General features: G+C 45.7%; 1 protein-coding gene across 2 annotated transcripts in view; it reads left to right on the forward strand.

Moving 5' to 3' along the window:
* The window catches only part of Proser2 (proline and serine rich 2), a 31,231-nt gene that overhangs the window by 13,351 nt on the left and 2,123 nt on the right, over positions 1-15,757 (forward strand). For both annotated transcript variants that reach the window (XM_075970410.1, XM_075970411.1), the window contains exons 2-3: positions 3,909-4,126; positions 14,594-14,849. In XM_075970410.1, coding sequence (XP_075826525.1) covers positions 3,989-4,126; positions 14,594-14,849 — 394 coding nt within the window. In that variant the 5' untranslated portion in view covers positions 3,909-3,988. The remainder of the gene's footprint in view (positions 1-3,908; positions 4,127-14,593; positions 14,850-15,757) is intronic.

The following is a 15,757-nucleotide window of genomic DNA, read 5'->3' on the forward strand; positions in this document are numbered from 1 at the left end:
TGTAAATGTACCACATTTTCCTTATCCATTCTTTTGGTCGAGGAGCATTTAGGTTGTTTCCAGGTTCTGGCTATGACAAACAATGCTGCTATGAACATAGTTGAGCACATGTCCTTGTGGCACAATTGAACATCCTTTGGGTATATACCCAAAAGTGGTATTGCTGGGTCTTGAGGAAGGTTGTTTTCTGATTTTCTGAGAAATTGCCACACTGACATCTAAAGGGGTTGTATCAGCTGGCATTCCCACCAGCAATGCACAAGTGTTCCCTTTTCCCCACAACCTCTCCAGCAAAAGTTGTCATCAGTATTTTTGATCTTGGCCATTCTTACAGGTGTAAGATGGAATCTCAGAGTTGTTTTGATTTGCATTTCTCTGATGACTAAGGATGTTGAACATTTCCTTAAGTGTCTTTCAGCCATTTTAGATTCCTCTGTTGAGAGTTCTCTGTTTAGGTCTGTACTCCATTTTTTTAAATTGGATTATTTCTTCTTTTTATGACCAATTTCTTGAGTTCTTTGTACATTTTGGAGATTAGACTTCTGTCTGATGTGGGGTTAGTAAAGATCTTTTCCCATTTTGTAGACTGTCATTTTGTCTTGTTGACCATGTTCTTTGCTTTACAGAAGCTTTTCAGTTTCAGGAGGTCCCATTTATTAATTTTTTCTCTCAGTGTCTATGCTACTGGGGTTATATTTAGAAAGTGGTCTCCTGTGCCAATGAGTTCAAGTGTACTTTTCACTTTCTCTTCTATGAGTTTCAGTGTGGCTGGCTTTATGTTGAAGTCTTTGATCCATTGGACTTGAGTTTTGTGCATGGTGATAAATATGGGTCTATTTTCACTCTTATACATGTTGATATCCAATTATGACAGCACTATTTGTTAAATATGCTTTCCTTTTTCCATTTAATATTTTTTTGCTTCTTTGTCAAAAATCAGGTGTCCAAAAGTGTGTGGATTAATATCCAGGTCTTCTATTCGGTTCCATTGGTCCTCCTATCTGTTTCTATGCCAGTACCAGGCTGTTTTCAGTACTATAGCTCTGTAGTAGAGTTTGAAGTCAGTGATTGTGATATGGGGCGTATTTCTAATTGTCTCTTTGGCCTTCTAGAATATTTTATTAAAGTCATTTGGTGTTTAGGGTGCTAGACCTGGTTTTCTACTAAGAAGGTCAGAAGATGAACTAAATTAGCTTACAGGGTACATTTTTTTTCTTTATTTTTTTGTTTGGGTCGGGAACATTTCAAGACAGGGTTTCTCTGTGTAGCCCTGGCTGTCCTAGAACTCAATCTGTAGGCCAAGCTGACCTTGAACTCAGCGATCCACCTGATTCTGCTCCCAAGTGCTACAATTAAAGATGTATGCCACCATGCCAGGTTTGGCACTTAAAAAAGAAGTGTGTGTTGTGTGTGTGTGTGTTCATGTGTATACAGGGGATATTTTTTAAAGATTTATTTTATTTGTCTGTGTATTTATTTGTGCATGTGTTTATGTGCACTGTGTGTGCACATAACAGAGACCAGAGGTCACTGTATTCCATTGGAACTGGATTAAGCTAGGTGTGAGACACCCGATAGAGGTCCCAGGAACCAAACCTAGTTTCTGTGGAAGAGCAATAAATGCTCTTAAGCATGGATGACTTTCTTCCTGGAAGTACTAGCGATGACCTCCTTGATAGGGTCAACTTAAATGACTTTCACCTTCTATGGAAATTGCAGTATCATCAGGCCTCAGACACCCTTTGGTCTTGGAGCTATCAACCATGCTTTCCAGCATTGTAGCCATTGCTGCCGCCTCCAAACTCTAAAGTGCAATGACCTGGAGAAGAAACCTGTTGTGGTGGCTGAGGCAGAAATGCCGGGAAAGTCTGAGGCAGAATGTACAGAGCCTAAGAGTACATCCCCTCTGTGAAGAGGACGATGCCAGAGTTGTTTTACCAAGTTCTCAGCAACGGTGTCATTTGTGATGCTTCTATTCCTTCATAAAAACTAGTCAGACATGGTGGCACGTGCCTTAATCCCAGCACTCAGGAGGCAGGTGTAGATGTCTACATCTACATGTAGATGGGTCTCTGTGAGTTCGAGACCATCCTAGTCTACATAGCAAGCTCCAGGCCAACCAGGGCTGTATCGTAAAACCCATTTCAAAAATATCTGTATGTTCTTATGTCCCGTGTATGTGTACCGTATTTTCTTTATCCATCACGTTTAGGTGGACATATGGGCTGGTTCTGTTTCCTAGCCATGTGACTGGACTACCAGCGACTACCAGCAGTGTGCAAGTTTCTCTGTGGTAGGGTGTAAATCCTTTGGTATTTGTCTGGAAGCGGTCCAGCTGGGTCATACGGAGGTTCTGTTTTCAGTCTCTTGAGAACCCTCTGGACTGATTCCCTTAGTGAGTTTACACTCCCACCTACAGCGGATAAAGGTCCCTCTTTCTCTACGTCCCTGACAGCATTTGCTGTCATCTGTTTCTTGGATGACTGCTATTCGGACTTGGCTGAGATGGAATCTCAATATAGTTTTAATCTCCATTTCCTTGATGGCTCAGGGTGTTGAACATGTCAGAAAATATTTATTGGCCATTTCAATTTCTTCTTGGGAGATCTCTGTAAAGTTACATAGTTCATTTTTTGATTGGGTGAATAGTTTCATTTAGAGTTTTAGATAGGTTTTTGGTTGGTTGGTTGGTTGGTTGGTTGGTTGGTTGGTTGGTTGGTTGGTTTTGGTCTGATGGTTTGGTCTTTTTAGACAAGGTCTCACTCTGTAGACTTGACTGGCCTGGAACTTACTATGTAGACCAGGCTGACCTCAAACTCACAGAGATCTGCCTGCCTCTGCCTCTGGAGTGCTGGGGTTAAAAGCATATGGCTCTCTGTTCAGCTTGTTAAGTTTTGGAGTTAATTTTCTAGATATTAATCTTCTCTTGGATGTGCAGCTTTGGTCTTCTCAAATTCTGCAGACTTTCTGCACCCGACTATCTGTTTCCTTTCCTGAGCAGAAGGTTTATGGTTTTGTAAGATCCCATAAGTCAACTATCAACTAGAGTCCTGTTTGGACGTTTTTACCTATTCCTGAATCTTAAAGTGTTTTCCTTTCGGTTCCAAAGTTTTAGGTCTCACATTAAGGTCTCTGATCCACTTGGGGTTATTTTCCGTGCAGGACCAGAGAAAATGATCTCGTTTCATTCTTCTGTATGCGGATATCTAGTTTTCCCAAGACCATTTGTTAAAGAGGATGTCTTTCCTCCAATATATATTTTTGACATCTTTGTCAAAAACCAATGGGTTTATGTTTGGATCTTACATTCCATCCCATTGATCTACATATCTGTTTTTGCGTCCATATCATGTCAGTTTTGTTGACTCTAGAGCATCATTTGGAATCAGGTATGATGATACCTCTGGCATTATTAATTGTGGGGATGGGTTATATCTGCATGTGTGGAGGTCAGAAGACACCGGGTACCCTACTCTGTCAGATTCTTACTCAATCTGGGCCACCAAGCCCCAGTGATCACCCTGCCCCCTACACACACACACACACACACACACACACACACACACACACACACACCGTGGCTGGGATTCAAGCCCAGGTCCTACTGCTTTTCCCGCAGGCCCTCTTACCCAATCGAACCATCTCCCTGGGCCCAGCATACCTTTGTTTGCTTATCTGAGGTATTTTATGTTTTCAAATGCAATTTAATATTATTCTTTCTATTTCTGTAAAAAGAAAAGAGTTGGAATTTTGATGAGATTGTACTGAATCTGTAGATTTCTTTTGGTAATATAACTGTTTTCACAGTGTTAATTCTTCCAGTCTGTGAGCAAGGGGCTGCCCTTCCACTTTGGAGCAGCCGGGCACTTTTCAGGTCACTAACTATCGTTGTGTGTTTAATTTCCTAGAAGACCTCCCCTGCCTCAGAATGGGACTCTGGCTCCTACCCGGTCTCCTGTGAACCAGCCAGTGACAACTTTCTGTGGGGATGCCTGGAAACCAGCAGAAACCGGAGTCTTTGGAGATGGACTCTGACTTGTCGCCAAGCTGCAGGCTCAGAGACTTGAGCAGAGGGGGCAGTCTGGAGAGCCGGAGCAGCAGCTCTAGGTCCAGAAGCTTCACTTTGGTGAGTGGTAGCGTTCTTTAAACCTTTCAGATGCTTTGGTTGGTTGATTTGGCCCCAGCGCTCCACCCCTTTGAGGAATAGCTTACAAAGCACTAATGGATATCTCTGAATACTTCCCTGTGAACTGGCATTTTCTTTTTAATCATATTAGATTTTGCACGTGGCTGTGGAGTGAATCTGTGGCCACTCAGGGCAGTTTAGCTCCGGAAATGACCATGCCTGAAGTCACTAACCACCTGGGCCATGGGCAGGGAAGCCACCCTACAGAAAAAGATAGCTCACTTTCAGAGAGATTCCAAGGCCTTTACAAAGCCCGGTCTTTCCGATCCATACCCTTACACAGCACTAACCAACCCGAGAACTTTAGGTCTTTTGAAGGATATATTGTTTTGTTTTGTTTTTCCACAAATCCTCCCTTTCTAGTGTTCCCACTCTTGGGATGGTAGACTGCCTGTTCCTAACCCAGCAGAACCACATTCACAGTCTTGAGTTCTTTTTCGAGACAGGATTTCTCTGTAGCTTTGGAGCCTGTCCTGGAACTAGCTCTTGTAGACCAGGCTGGTCTAGAACTCACAAAGATCCGCCTGCCTCTGCCTCCTGAGTGCTGGGATTACAGGCGTGCACCACCACCCCCTGGCCTGGTCTTGAGTTCTTATCCTCCCCCTGTGCCCCACCCCCACCCACCCAGAGGCAGGGTTTCTCTGTGTAGCCTGGGCGTTCTTATTCTGTTCCTGAAGCCTAGTCAACTCAAGGGCACACTGGAACATCCTCTGGAAAATAATGGGATTTTGAATTGTTGGAAAGAAGAGAGAGGTCTTCACAGGATTAATTCCTAAGGAATTAAACCCTAATCTGTGCCCACTCTTTGAGGATTGGGGGCACCCCACAATGCTCCCTAATCATTTTTATCTATGATTTGGGCAAAAACAGTGATCCAAATTCTTCCAAAATTGGCAAGGTTTTAAGATTAGTACCCAGTGAACTCTCGTGAATCCCGCCCCCACCCAAACTCTCTGGAGTCACAGAGCAGCTATGATTAGATGGCATTGCCAGCACTTGGGCCGCCCACACGCACGCCCCTTAGTCACAGAGTGAGGATGTAGGACTATTGAGCCGTGGGCACCGCTCTTCTCGTGGTGGGGTTAGGCACAAGTACACACAATGTCCCAGGATTTCGATAAACCGTTTGCTCTGTGATTTCAAGAGGGAAGAGAGATATGCAGACTGGTCGGCAAGTGACCCACAGCTGGCTTCTTCCCCGCACCAGGCCAGAAACTATTTGAGGACGTAGCCAAAGAGCTTCTGTCTAATCCATTAGTAAATAGTCTGCTGTGTACAAGAACTGAATAAAGCGGGGTTTTATTCAGGATTGCATCGAGGCATGGATAGCGCTAGGGCGGGGTGGCACAGCCTATACGGCGCTCCAGACATCAGACAGATGAGAGATCAAGGGCTCTGCTGCCAGTTTAAAGAAGTTTGAAGCCACCGAGCCCAGCTGTAAGCCTTTGAAGCCGTTCTCCTCCAGTTCTTCATCCAAGCTGTACACAGACCTCATTCTCTGCTGGTTTGTGTCTCTTTCTTAACTTCAGGAGAACAGGTTGAAGTTAGCCACAGCAAAAGAAAAAATTACAACAGTGTCTAGTTAGAGATACACATAATATAAGCCCTTGTTCTGCGGTAGGGAAGTCCCATGTGTACTTACGGGGACTCTGCCCAGCTTGCCAGAGACAGAACAGCACTTAGGCTGCGAGTCTTCTCCCTGCCTTTATTCCATTTTGGCATCAGCTTACATTATTAAATCAGTACAGCGTTGCTCAAATGGCAGGCAGGCCTTTGGTGTCTTTGAGAACATGCGATCCGGCTGGAGAGATGGCTCTGCAATCACCAGCACTGGCTGCTCCTCCGGAGGACCTGGGTTCAGGTCCCAGCACCCACATGGCTGCTTAGAGCTATCAGTAACTCCAGTTCTAGGGGATCTGATAGCTTCTTCTCACCTCCTAGGTACTAGGCATATGGTGTGCCTGTATACATGTTGATAAAACATCCATACATATAAAATAAAAATAAACCTTGGAGAAAAAAAAGAATACGTGATCATTAAATCAGATGCCTCCAAGACAGAATATCATTGCTTGCCTGCCTGGGGGATGAGTAGCGAAGAATCCTGGTTCAGGTCTCCTTTCACAATATTTGTTTACTCACCTCTGCCCGCCCGCCCACCCGCCTGCCCGCCTGCCCGCTACTTGCTTCCTTGTGAATGAGTCTTGCTATGCAGCCCAGGCTGGCATGGAAATAACTCCATGTAGCCCAAGCTGGCCTCAAACTTGAGATGATCCTCCCGCTTCAGCCTGAGTGCTGGGATCCCAGGCTGCACCCTCACACCGGGCTCGGGTCGTCCTCGTTTTTACAATAAGTACTTTCTTTTCTTTGGTCTTTCTGGTTCCTGGGTGCATTCAGGTCGTATTCAACGAACTGTTTTTCCTGAAAAACAAAAGGAAAAAGAAAAGCCTGACTTAATTATAGGAGTTAAAGCGAGTGGCTTTTTTTTTAATTATAAGCTGATTGGCCCATTAGCTCTAGCCTCTCACTGGCTAACTCACATCTCGAATAACCCATTTTTCCGATCTATGTTAGCCATGTGGCTCAGTACCTTTTTTCAGTGGGGCATATCACATCCTGCTGCTTTGGTGGTCTGGGGAGGAGTGGGAAGAATCAGCTTCTTCCTTTTCAGAATTCTCCTGTTCTCCTTGCATCATTTCTATTTCCTGTTTGGTTTTCCCGCCTATACTTCCTGCCTGGCCAATCAGCATTTATTTAAAACATGATTGACAGAATACAGACAAGGCTATTTTAGAGTGTCTATTTAAGTCTTCTCAGGTCTTTAGGTTTGGGTTTTTTTCCTTTCTCTAGTATCCTTGCCCTGCCCTCCCACCCCAAACACTCCTATTTCTAGTCTGTCCTAACACAGATAGATCTGTCCTATTGACTTTATCTTACTGTCGTTCCTTTAAAGTCTGTCCTAGGCTGGAAGGTGACTCAGTGGGTAAAGAGCTTGCTGTGCAAGTGTCAGGAGCTGAGGTCAAATCCCTAGAACCCACGTAGGCCAAGTGCAGTCGTGCGCATCTGCATTCTCCCTGTCCCTGCTGTGTGATGCAAGGCAGAGACAGGTAGATATAAGGTCAACGGCCAGTTAGCCTGGTGTGTGCAGCAGCAGTAAACGAGAGGAGAGGACTGACGTCCATATCCAACCATGGCATTTGTAGGCACACTTGCTTAATCACATGCACACGTGCACGCATGGACGCACGAGCGCACGTACACACACACACACACCAAAGGAAAGTTTATCATCCACCTTTTAAAAAATTTGTGTAATTAGGGGACAGGCATAGTGCATGCCTTTAGTTCCAGCACTCAGGAAGAGTCAGGTGAATCCTGCCTGATCTGCATAGTGAGTTCCAGGACAGCCAGGATGACAAAAAAAAAAAAGTCTGTATTAATTGTACTGAGTGATGGGTTTACTGTGACACTTCCCACTGCCATGTGCCATTTGTCGGGATGCTCCCTCTGTTTGAGTTAGACTAGAGAGCTCTTTCCTGCTATATTACCGGAGTGAATGTGATCGTTGGCAAGGCTTTGTTGTTGTTCTTCTAACTGTTTGTTTGGTTGGTTGGTTTTTTGAGACAGGGTTTCTCTGTGTAACAGCCCTAGCTGTCCTAGAACTCACTTTGTAAGCCAGGCTGGCCTCGAACTCAACAGAGATCCACCTGCCTCTGCCTCCCGAATGCTTGGAGTAAAAGCGCGTGTCACCACCACTGGCTGAAGGTTCTGATCTTTGTGGGAAGCTTGCTCAGTGCACATTCCAATTACCCAGTATACTTAGCACTTGGAGTTTTCTGATTTGAAAAATTAGTTCATAAATGATTTTTTCAAAAACCATAACATACACAGTAGGGGAGGGATTGCTTCATGCGTCTTGAAGCAGAGTCTTCCCCCAGAGACTTGTAAATCTTACCTTTAAGTTGGCGTGCTGGGCTAAGAATGAGAGATGCTTTTTTATAGTATACCACAGCGCTGAGTGACTGGACAGGCAATTCAGTGCCTAGGAGCACTGGCTGCTCTTGTAGCGGATCCAGGCTTGGTTTACGCACCTACATGGTAGCTCACAACCACCTGTAACTCTAGTTCCAGATCGAAGGCCCTCTTCTGCCATCCATGGGCACTGTGGTACACAGATACACACACAGGCAAAAATACCCATACACATGATTTTTAAAGTACACTACAGAGCTATGATCAAGCAGCCTACTAGGAGCTAGGGGTATAGCTCAGTGGCACATGACTTTCTTCAAATGCACAAGGCCTTGGGTTTAATTGTTAGCTCCATACAAACGCACATGCACAAATCAACATAGTATTAATGTAAATCCAGACACACAGACCAGTGGAACATAATAGAGAGCCTAGAAGTAAAACCCACACACACATCAGCTGACTTTCAGCAAGCATGCTACCAATACACACACACTGAAGAAAGTACAGGCATTTTAGTCGGTGGTACTGGGAAGTCAGATGTCCACCTGCCAAAGATTGGCATGAACCCAATCTCTCATTAATTATAAAAATCAACTCAACATAAACAACAGAGTGAAGGGAAAACCTACAATATCAGGAAAATATTTACAAATTATTCATCTGTGAAGGGGTTGGTAGTAACAATACACAAGGAATCAGAAGCTAAACAAAAAAAAATCCAATTGAAAAAATGAGCAATAACCATAAATTGATGTTTCTTAAGACATACAACAGGTTCAGCTTAATTAATCATCAGGGAAATGCACATCAAAACCACGGTGAGATAGCACCTCACCTCAGTAAGAATGGTTGTTATCAGAAAGCCTGAAAACATCAGACGCTTGTGTTGGTGTAGAGAAAAGGGGGCCTGTTAGCATGTGTGGGGTTGCATTGCTGTGATAAAAAAACAGATGGAGTTTGCTCAGAAAATGAAGACTAGATGTGCTCTATGACCCAGCAGTCCAGTATGTTAAAGAACAGTCTGTTTCCACGGCAATGGTGACAGTATTGACAGTTACTATGAAATGCAGAAGCCAGGCATGGTGTTACATGCTTCTGATCCCAGGCCTTGAGGCAGAGGCGAGATCATGAGTTTGAGGCCAACCTGGGTAACATAGCGAATTCAAACTGGCATCCATAATGAGAGCCTGTCTCCAAACACACATAGAGAAAGACATGGAAACAACCCAAGTGTAGATGGAGACTGCTCGTTCATTTGCAGTATGAAAAATTTCCATACCCAAGTGCCTGTCATCCAATCCGTGGATAAAGAAAATGTGTTACATATGCCCAATGGGATGCTATTCTGCCATAAAATAGATACGCTGCTGTCATCTGCAACAACGTGGGTGGAACTGGAATAAGCCGGGCTTGGAAAACCCAATGTGACATGGTCTGCCTCACATATGGAATCTTAAAGACTTGATCTTGGGGCCAGAGAGCTGGCTTAGCAGTTAAGAATACTTGGATCCAGCCGGGCGGTGGTGGCGCACACCTGTAATCCCAGCACTCGGGAGGCAGGCGGATCTCTGTGAGTTCGAGGCCGGCCTGGTCTACAAAGGAAGTTTCAGGACAGGCTCCAAAACTACAGAGAAACCCTGTCTCGAAAAACAAACAAACAAAAAAAAAAAACCAAACAAAAAACAAAAGGAATACTTGGATCCTAGGATCCAGTTCGGTTCCCAGATACCATGTGGCAGCTTACAAGCACCTGTAACTCCAATCCCAAGGGATCCAACACCTTCTGGCCTCCGTGAGCACCAGTCATCCACATGGTGCACAGACAGACACACTTGCAGGCAAGGCACCCGTATGCATGAAGTAAAAGGAAAGAAAGTTTTTGAAAAAAGGTTGATCTCATAGAAGCTGCAGGCAGGATGGCAGTCACCAGAGGCTGGGGAGATAGCAACAGGGAGAACTAACTGATCATGGCTACTAAGTTACAGTCAACTAGAAACAAGGTCTGGTGTGCTATTGCACAGCTGACCCCTGACAGCAGCCCTGTGCACTCATTTGTAAAACCTAGAAGAAAAGGTTTGAAGGTTTTCAGCGTAGTGAAGAGTGTTTACAGAAAGAGGTCTGTCTGGCCTGGTTTGCTATTACATGGGATCCCATAAATATACACACAATTTTTATGTTTTGCATGTTGGTTAAAGTAAATGGATTCTCTGTGTGTACAGAGATCACCATAGTCAGTTCTAGAACATTTTATCTCCCCTAAAGAAATCCTGTGCCCATTCAGTTTTCCATTGCCTGCTCTACGCCCCTGGCCAGAACTTCCTTTCTGACTCTGGATATATCTCGCTGCCACACCTCTTACTGCTCAGCCTCTCCCTCAGGACCAAGAATGTCTTCCTTTTACAACCCTATCCGGGTAGTGTTCAGCATCTCCCCAGAACCATCTTGGCCCGGGACCAAGAGCCCTTCTCCTGGCCCTGGTGTACCTTGCTCCGCTGCCTAGCCTTGCCTTCTTTCCTCTGCCAGGTTCACTGGGAGAAAGCTTCAAGTCTTAGACGTTGAGCCCATAGCATGTTTGACCTTATCACAAGCCAGGACTCCAGGCCAGGCTGATGGCAAAGAAAGCATGCCATTCACCCAGACCCACACTAGGGAGAAAGCCCTTGGGCTGAGGATGCTAGGTTCGGAGTGACCTGGGGGTCTTGTTTCTGAGCAGACTGGCTGGAGGTGATTTGTATCTCACATCGTGTACTGAGGGAAAGAGAACATTGAGAGAACTGAAGAACCCCCTGGTAAATTGCACAAGACTCACACAGGCATCTCTGCAAGATCTGTCGATACTTGCTAGGATAGGATTAGAAAGGGAGAAACAGAAGGCAAGCAGAGAGCTGAGTTCTAGTAGGCTAGGCCCCTGGGTGAAGTCGTGGTGAGACCCTTGGAAAGTCATGCCAAGCCTTTCATAATGTACAGGCACGACCAGGCATGTGGGACGCACCTTCCTGAGCCTGGTTTCCAGATTTCTCATGGCAGGACTGCTTGCTTCCGGGCTGGATTAAACATGGCCCATTGTTCTTAAACGTATAGAAGAGATTGCCTGTGTGCGTATGCACACCACAGATGCGCCTGGTGCTTGTGGAGGTCAGAAGGAGGAATCAAATCCCACGGAACTGGAGCCACAAGTGGCTGTGAGCCACCATGTGGGTGCTGGGAATAAACACCCAGGACCTCTGCAAGAACAAGTGCCCGCAACCGCTGAGCTGTCTCTCTAGCCCCCTTCTAGTCCATTCTTACATTGTCTTCTTGTGGGATATTGGGATGTGTCTTAAGCTGAAGGTCCATTTTAGGGTCTTGTTTTTGAAAACTTTTATGCTATGTTTATTTTCTAGTACTGAGGCTAGAATGCAGGGCCTTGAGAATCGTGGGCAAGCTTCCTATCATTTAGCTAGACCCTCGGCCAGGCTAGTGCAATTTCAGTTCTGTGACGTAGCGAGGAGAATGATTATACCTAACCAAAATAGGCTCTAAAAGTTAAGCATGGGGCTGGAGAAATAACTCAGGGTTCAAAGTGCAGGGAGGACCGAATAGATAGGAGTTCTCAGCATCCACATCAGGGAGCTCACAACCACCTGTAACTTCAGCTCCAGGGGATCCAGTGTCCTTTTCTGGCTTCAGTGGGCACGGCGCTCATGTTCATACATACCTCCAATCCACATAATCAAAAACAAAAATCTTTTAAAAGCCATGCATCCTCTGAAGTGCCCCGCATAAAAGTCACCACAAGGCAGAGAATGTATTTCTCCAGACTTGATGTTTCAGCACTGGAGGCCAACACTTGTGTAATGGTTGTGACCTCTGTCACGTCACCCTGACAAAATCCATAATGGCTGAAGTTTAACTAGAGGGAATCTTTGTTACGCCAAGAGCCCTAATGGTTTTAGACTTGTAGTGCTTGTGTTGCAACAATGAATGAACTGGCTGGGTGATGGTGACACACGCCTTTAATCCCAGCACTCGAGAGGCAGAGGCAGGTGGATCTCTGTGAGTTCGAGACCAGCCTGGTCTATAGAGCTAGTTCCAGGACAGGCTCCAAAACCACAGAGAAACCCTGTCTCGAAAAACCAAAAAAAAAACAAAAACAACAACAAAAACAAACAATGAATGAACTGGTCTTGGTGGTGCACACCTTTAATCCTAGCACTTGGAAGGCAGAGGCAGGAGGATCTTTGTGATTTCGAGGCCAGCCTGGTCTACATAGCAAGTTCAGCTACACAGAAAGATGTTTTCGCAAAGAAAAGAGTATTGCTGGATTTCTTAGAGGCTTTATGTTTTAGGCATCAAAAGTCAGAACAGGCACACATGGTGAGGAGACACCTGATATTTTGGTTACAATAACTCCTTGTGTAAGCCTTGATATTATCCAGTGTGAGTCTTTAAAAAATATATATTATATATTTATATATAATATATATATACACACACATACATATGTGTATATGACTTACTTTTATTTTATGTTCCTTGGTGCTTTGCTTATGTGTGTCCATGTGAGGATGTCAGAAGCCCTGGAACTGGAGTTACAGACAGGTGTAAGTTGCCATATGGGTGCTTAGAATTGAACCTGGGTCCTCTGGAAGATCAGCCAGTGCTCTTAACCGCTGAGCCATCCCTCCAGCCCCTACAATGTTATTCCTAAGTGTAAAATCTAATGGAGGCGAAAAGCATGGGTCTTCAGTAATCACAGTGCGAAAAAATGTTACATTAGGAACCGATTCTGCTTTTTTTCTCCTTCTCTCTTTGGTTTTTCGAGACAGGGTTTCTCAGTGTAAAAGCCCCGACTATCCTAGAACTTGCTTTGTAAACCAGGCTGGCCTCAAACTCACAGAGATCCGCCTGCCTCTGCCTCCTGAGTGCTGGGATTAAAAGGGTGCACCACCACTGCCCGGCCTGATTCATCTTTTCAAATAACTCACAAATCCGTCCCCTCTCTTCCCATTGTCACTATGCTTGTACCTCTAGCTCTCAAGACTGTCTCAAAAATATGCATTTAATTTTGTTTTTTATTATTTTTTAATTCTTAATTGTGTGAATATGAGGGCTGCACATAAGTACAGTACCCACTGAAGCCAGAAGAGGGCATCAGGTCTCCTGAGATGGAGTCACAGGCAGCCGTGAGCTGCCCAGCATGGGCGCTGGGAACTAAACGCAGGTCCTCTGGAAGAGCAATGTGTTTCCTTTACCACTGAGTGTCTCTTCAGCCCGGGCTGAAATTCTGATGTGGGCATGTTGACTGGCCTCCGCCTGGAAATCAATACCCACTCCTCCGTTTTCTGCGCGGTTCTTCCCCGTCAACTCGGCTTCACTGCCTCTACTACTAACTCCTTTAAGAGTAAACCCTTCATCCGCATAGTGGTGGCGCACACTTTAAACCCAGCACTCGGGAGGCAGGGCAGGCGGATCTCTGTGAGTTCGAGACCAGCCTGGTCTACAGAGCTAGTTCCAGGACATCTAGGACTGTTACACAGAGAAACCCTGTCTTGAAAATAAACAAGCAAACAGAATAAACCCTTCCTTTTCTGCTGGGGTGACCCATCGAGACTTGCAGCTGGCTCTGCCCTTCAGGCGTCACGGGCTCCATCCGGGTCACACATCCCCAGCAGGTTGGCTGTAGGCTTTCCTGGCGCGGATGTAATTGCAGCCTCAGCTTGTCTCTCATCACCTCCTCCCTTCTGCTTTCGTTGGCATCATCTCCTTCCCTGTTATTTATGTCTTTGTGATTTCTGCCTAGTTAAGGAAGCTAATAAGGTCCCAGGCTGGAGAGGTGGCTTAACAAGTAAGAACATGCGTTGTTCTTGCAGAGGACCTGGGTTAGATTCCCAGCACCACCCACATGACAGCCTAGAGCTCTCTGTACCTGTAGTCCCAGGAAATCCAGCACCCTCTTCTGGCCTCTGTGGGCACCAGGCACACTCACAGGGCATAGACATATCTACAGGCAAACACTCACACCACAGAATCATTAATAAGATCCCTTAATTGTTTTAGCAGCATTTCTGGAGGAAGGGGAGATAAATGGTGAGTTCAGTCCAGTGTTTGAACACGAGAAGTCTCCCTTGTTGGTACGGAGACAACAGGGTGCCTGGTCCTGGAGCCCCTGGAGAATACTTCCTCTACTGTGCTGACTCCATGGTAACCACAGCTAGAGCTCATGATAGGGTAAAGGCCTTGGGTTTTCTGCATCTCTTGACAGTATCCCTTTTCTGTGCAGGCAAAATAGTGAGTGACTTACAGGTCATTTGTCAGAGGGGTGACCCAAATGGCAGGGGCCTTCCAGGACACAGAGAAGCATGCCCTAGGCTAGGTTTTGACTCCTACTTCCTGTGACTCTCTTTCTTCACATCACTGTGTATCTCTCACCGATCCCAAATCTACTTACAGGATGATGAGAGCCTGAAGCACCTCACACATGAGGAGAAGGACGTCATCCTGTTCTTTGAAGAGACTCTTGATTCCCTGGAATACGACTTTGATGAGCCAGGCCTATGCGACAGTGGCATTCATTGCCACTCTCCACAGTCTCTGGAAGAGAGCCCTTCCAGTCACTCGGAACCTGAAGATGTCATTGATTTAGTCCAAGCAGGCCCCGAGAGCCTTCCAGATGTGGAGAGCCTTCCAGATGTGGCTCACATAGCAGGTACACACAGGTTCCCACGCCTTTGACTTGGTGTGGTGGTGCACCTGAGGCACACTGGCACCTTCTTTTCTGTCTGCCTCTGCTTGTCAGGATAGACGCTCTTGAAGCTCTTTCAGCTTCTGGAAGACCGAATTATCCTCTTGGTAGTCTCTCCAGCAAGGGGAACTCCAGAAAGACTGAATGAAGAAAGCCAACTGAAAGGAGAGAGAGAGAGAGAGAGAGAGAGAGAGAGAGAGAGAGAGAGAGAGAGAGAGAGAGAGAGGAGAGACCAGCATATAGATTGATAGATTGTGTGTGTGTGGTGTGTGTTTATGTGTCGCGGGGCACCTGATTTGTCCTGCATGATTATGTCCCATTTCTAACACGCGACTCTGTGAGGTAGTCCTAGAAAGAGCAGACAAGGTGCAGGCCAGCGCCCTCTTTGTATGCCCTGCATCACTGAGTGGCATCCATGAAGATGCCCATTGAATCCTGGAATAGAACTGGGAGGAAATGGTGTGAAAAGTTTCTTAGAGCCTTTATTTGCCGATGGGAAGTGATATTAACAACAAATGAAGGAGGCACCCAGGACTAGACGAGAGACGAAACAGCGGAAACGCGTGTGATTTGCAGCCTGTAAACACCGGTGTTTGTCATAAGCTTCAGGGGAGGGTGTCTTTCTTTGTGAGACAGGGTCTCTCTGTGCATCTCCAGCTGACCTGGAGCTTGCTGTGCAGCCCAGCCTGACCGAATGCTGTCCTCCTGTTTCTGCCTCTGGAGCACTGCGATTACAGTATATGTTACCATTCTTGGCCTATTGTGTTTTCTTGTATAGCAAACTGCCTTACTCAGAATTGGCATCCCACACAAAAGAGCATGGTTTGCAGCCAACCCTTGAGAGAAGAGACATTAAATTTTGCATTTTTTTA

Source organism: Microtus pennsylvanicus, chromosome 4, assembly GCF_037038515.1.
Source record: "Microtus pennsylvanicus isolate mMicPen1 chromosome 4, mMicPen1.hap1, whole genome shotgun sequence".
NCBI lineage: Eukaryota > Metazoa > Chordata > Mammalia > Rodentia > Cricetidae > Microtus > Microtus pennsylvanicus.